The sequence below is a fragment of the Saccostrea echinata genome, unplaced genomic scaffold, assembly GCF_033153115.1.
Source record: "Saccostrea echinata isolate AGI-Se365-2 ecotype Australia unplaced genomic scaffold, CSIRO_AGI_Sech_v1 ptg000012l, whole genome shotgun sequence".
In the NCBI taxonomy this organism is placed as follows: domain Eukaryota; kingdom Metazoa; phylum Mollusca; class Bivalvia; order Ostreida; family Ostreidae; genus Saccostrea; species Saccostrea echinata.
This window is the reverse complement of record NW_026889761.1, coordinates 9,331,767-9,334,971: the sequence shown is the minus strand read 5'-3', so window position 1 is coordinate 9,334,971 and position 3,205 is coordinate 9,331,767. Positions and strand designations below refer to the sequence as shown.

The 3,205-nt window shown below is 35.7% G+C and overlaps 1 protein-coding gene across 1 annotated transcript; it reads right to left on the bottom strand.

The window, feature by feature from the left end:
• Nucleotides 1-1,333: 1,333 nt before the first annotated feature.
• Nucleotides 1,334-1,890, bottom strand: LOC133185910 (uncharacterized). Its single transcript, XM_061321202.1, has one exon. It carries the CDS (start codon nucleotides 1,853-1,855, stop codon nucleotides 1,367-1,369), a length of 489 nt encoding a protein of 162 aa, XP_061177186.1. The 5' UTR covers nucleotides 1,856-1,890; the 3' UTR covers nucleotides 1,334-1,366.
• Nucleotides 1,891-3,205: the final 1,315 nt, after the last annotated feature.

Genomic DNA, 3,205 nt, shown 5'->3' with positions numbered 1-3,205 from the left:
ATCTGGGAAGTCAGGTGGATTGTTTTGTTGTAGATTATGTGTTTTTTTCACGATTCTTCCATTGGATGTTATGCGAAATTGGTTGCCGTTTGGAATCTGATTCAAAATAGTTTTTGCGTTAAGCTCTATCAATCTCTCTGTGTGTGATTTTGAGGATCTAAGAAAGACCGATTTATATGCTTCGACATTCTGCAAATCCCGTTTCCTTCGTAGAACTTCTATTTTCTCATCAACTGAGCGGAAACTAATTTTGACTAGACCGGGTTTGCCGAAAACTCTGTTCTTTAGTCGTGCCGCCGCAACTACTTTTACAGAATCACTAAGGTGTCTTATCATATCGTTAGCAATCTCAAAAATGTTATCCTCTTCATTCTGCGTAACGTTATTGGCGATTATCGTGAGCTCAGGATCATAGAGTGTGTTTGTATGATTTTTCTTGTTTGTACTAATAACCAATTCTGGTTCGCATTCAGGGCGTTCTATATTCTCAACCCTTTGTATTCTTTCAATAAGTGTGTCAACAGACCGTGACAGCGAATCAATCTGTCCCTGGTGTCTCCCAAGTTCAAGGTCAAAATCTGATTTCATTGCTTTGAATTTGTCGTCAATGCTTGCCATAAACTCGTTTCGAAATTTATCTAGTTTGCTATCAAACGACGACCTGAGTTCTTTTTGACCTTTCTGAAGGCTGCTCAACGCGTCTGCTATAACAGTCATTTGATCAATTATTTTCGTTTCAAAATCTTTATCTTTATCATTCGGTTCTTCCTTCCCACCCGCCATTTTGAGCATTTTGTTAGGGGGCTTTTCAGTTTGCCCGTCTGACGAAAGTCTACGCCTTTCCCTTTCCGATACTTCTGACATTTTCTATTTCATGGACCACAAATATCACACAGGTTGTCAAAAAACACAGATTATACTCACTTTACAAATGTTTTTTCCACACAAAACTCCCGGGTTAAAAACCCTACCTGTCCATGTATATGACGCATAACATTCACATGTACATTTATACATGTTTTTACACATTAGTTTATACAAAATGCCATTCAAAAAGGATGGAATGTTTATCTAATAACACTAGATATATACATGAGCAATAATCCACCAGTTAAATAGACTGATGTTGTGAATAATGTGCACATCTAAAGTCTAACAAATAGTGTGTCCGCTGTTTCAAATTTACAATAACTGGTCATTAACAAAGTGCTTTTATGTAGTGATAGATTATATATATATATATATATATATATATATATATATATATATATATATATATATATATATATATATATATATATATATATATATATATATATATAATTAAGCATCTACACAAAACATAATGGACCAGGGCACAAAACTCTTATAACATCTTTTTCACTGCAAGTACAATTATTGTGATCACAATACATCCAACAAGGACAGCAATATAGCTCAGTATTACGGCAGGTTTGGCCCACTTCTTTGCCAAGACATATAAACCTTTCCTGTAAGTCCTAATAGCTTTCCAAGCATATTTATTGGCGAAAGCCCCGATAGGGAAAAAGAATAAGACACTGATATATGACAGGCACAGAATCTGGTTGAAGGTTTTCCAGGGACGTGGTGTCAAATCACTCTCTGGGACTTTTCTCACGAGGTGAGGCAATGTCATTGTGTGTGGGTTTTCTTTACTAGCTTCAATTTCATAGCTTGTAATTTTTTTATCTTTGCTTTTAGCAGCCTGGTTTTGATTTACAAGAGAGACGTCTATATGCTTTGGATCAGCTTGGCTAAACTGTGACTCAGTTTGAGATTCTTTTTCAGGTTCCTTCTCTTTAACCCGGAAAGCATTCTCCTCCGTGGAATCCATTATAACGTCACAAACCTCAACGATTTCACTGAAGTGAATCTGTTAATTAAACATGAAAATGACAAAATACTTTTGTCGATTTATATGTATAACATCTAAAAAAATGTTCTTTTTGAATTACAATTGAAGCTATGTGGATGCAGCCACTTATTCACTTAAGGTTCATAATTCAAAATAATAATATGGAATATAATGTTTATGAGAACTGAAGATCAATTTCTTTATTTTTCTCTTGCAAACTGGAGTAAATTTTCTATATTTCGTATGATTCAAAAACAAGACACCAACAAGGACTTCAATGTATTTCACATGCACTGTTTTAGGGTCTAAGCATCGTTTTTCAAGGGGGGGGGGGGGGGTTCAGACGAAAAATTAAAGAGAAGCAAAGTAGAAGTAGCTGAAAATAGTTTGATAAGAAAAAGAAAAGAAAGGGGAAAAAACTTAAAACTGTTCTATTTCGATAAACCTATTTCGCGGGGAGAGGCGTAAGTCCCGGTATAGGTTTACTCTCTCTCTTCTCTCTCAAATAAAAAATGAAGTGGGAGAGAGGGTTGCAACTGGTGTTGTAAAGTGGCTTTTCCCTTCTAGACACCCCCCTTGGAAATTTGGTATATAGAATTCTCCTCCCCTAAAAATGGCTATAAAGTAGATTTTCCCCCACGGAAAGATGGCTTAATAGTGGGATCCCTATTTTACAGCCAGATACCCCACGGAAAGATGACTTAATAGCGGGATCCCCCCTTTAACAGCCAGACTACCCCTAGGGAAAACGTGCACGTATATAGTAGACTTCCACCTTTTTCCATCACGGTTAAGGATGCGATTGCAAGGCGTCACGTGATCGAATCATGTGATGTTTAAAAAAAAGAAGATTTACGATAACAATTTCCGGAATAAGCAGCGTGATTATGATTACGCCCATGACAAAAGGTCTTCGAGACAATATTTTTAGAACATAAAAGAATTAAATAAAGATGTGACGTTGTAGAGTGTTGGTGAGCGTCGACGCAGATTTTTTTTTTTTAATCCACGTTTTGTTTTTCGTTTTGACACGTCTAGCTTTTGTCGTAATTCTGTGAACGCAGAAATCTATTTCATTAATAAATTTAATTTACACCTGGATCTTTATGTCCTCTAGTTTTAATTAAAATATTAGAATTTTAGTTGAGATCGGTTTCTTTACATCCTTGAATAGATATTAATTTCCTAGAAGCTTGACGGCGTGATTTCCTCAGTGATTAAAATCTATATAGGCCTAAATGAATGAACAGATAAACGAATGCGATTTTGATATATACGTGTATATAGACCAGTTTGGGGTTACATGCTGGACATGAACATATTTTTAAA

Coding starts and splice junctions, on each gene's coding strand:
- LOC133185910 (XM_061321202.1), bottom strand. CDS start 1,855: ATGGATTCCACGGAGGAGAATGCTTTCCGGGTTAAAGAGAAGGAACCT.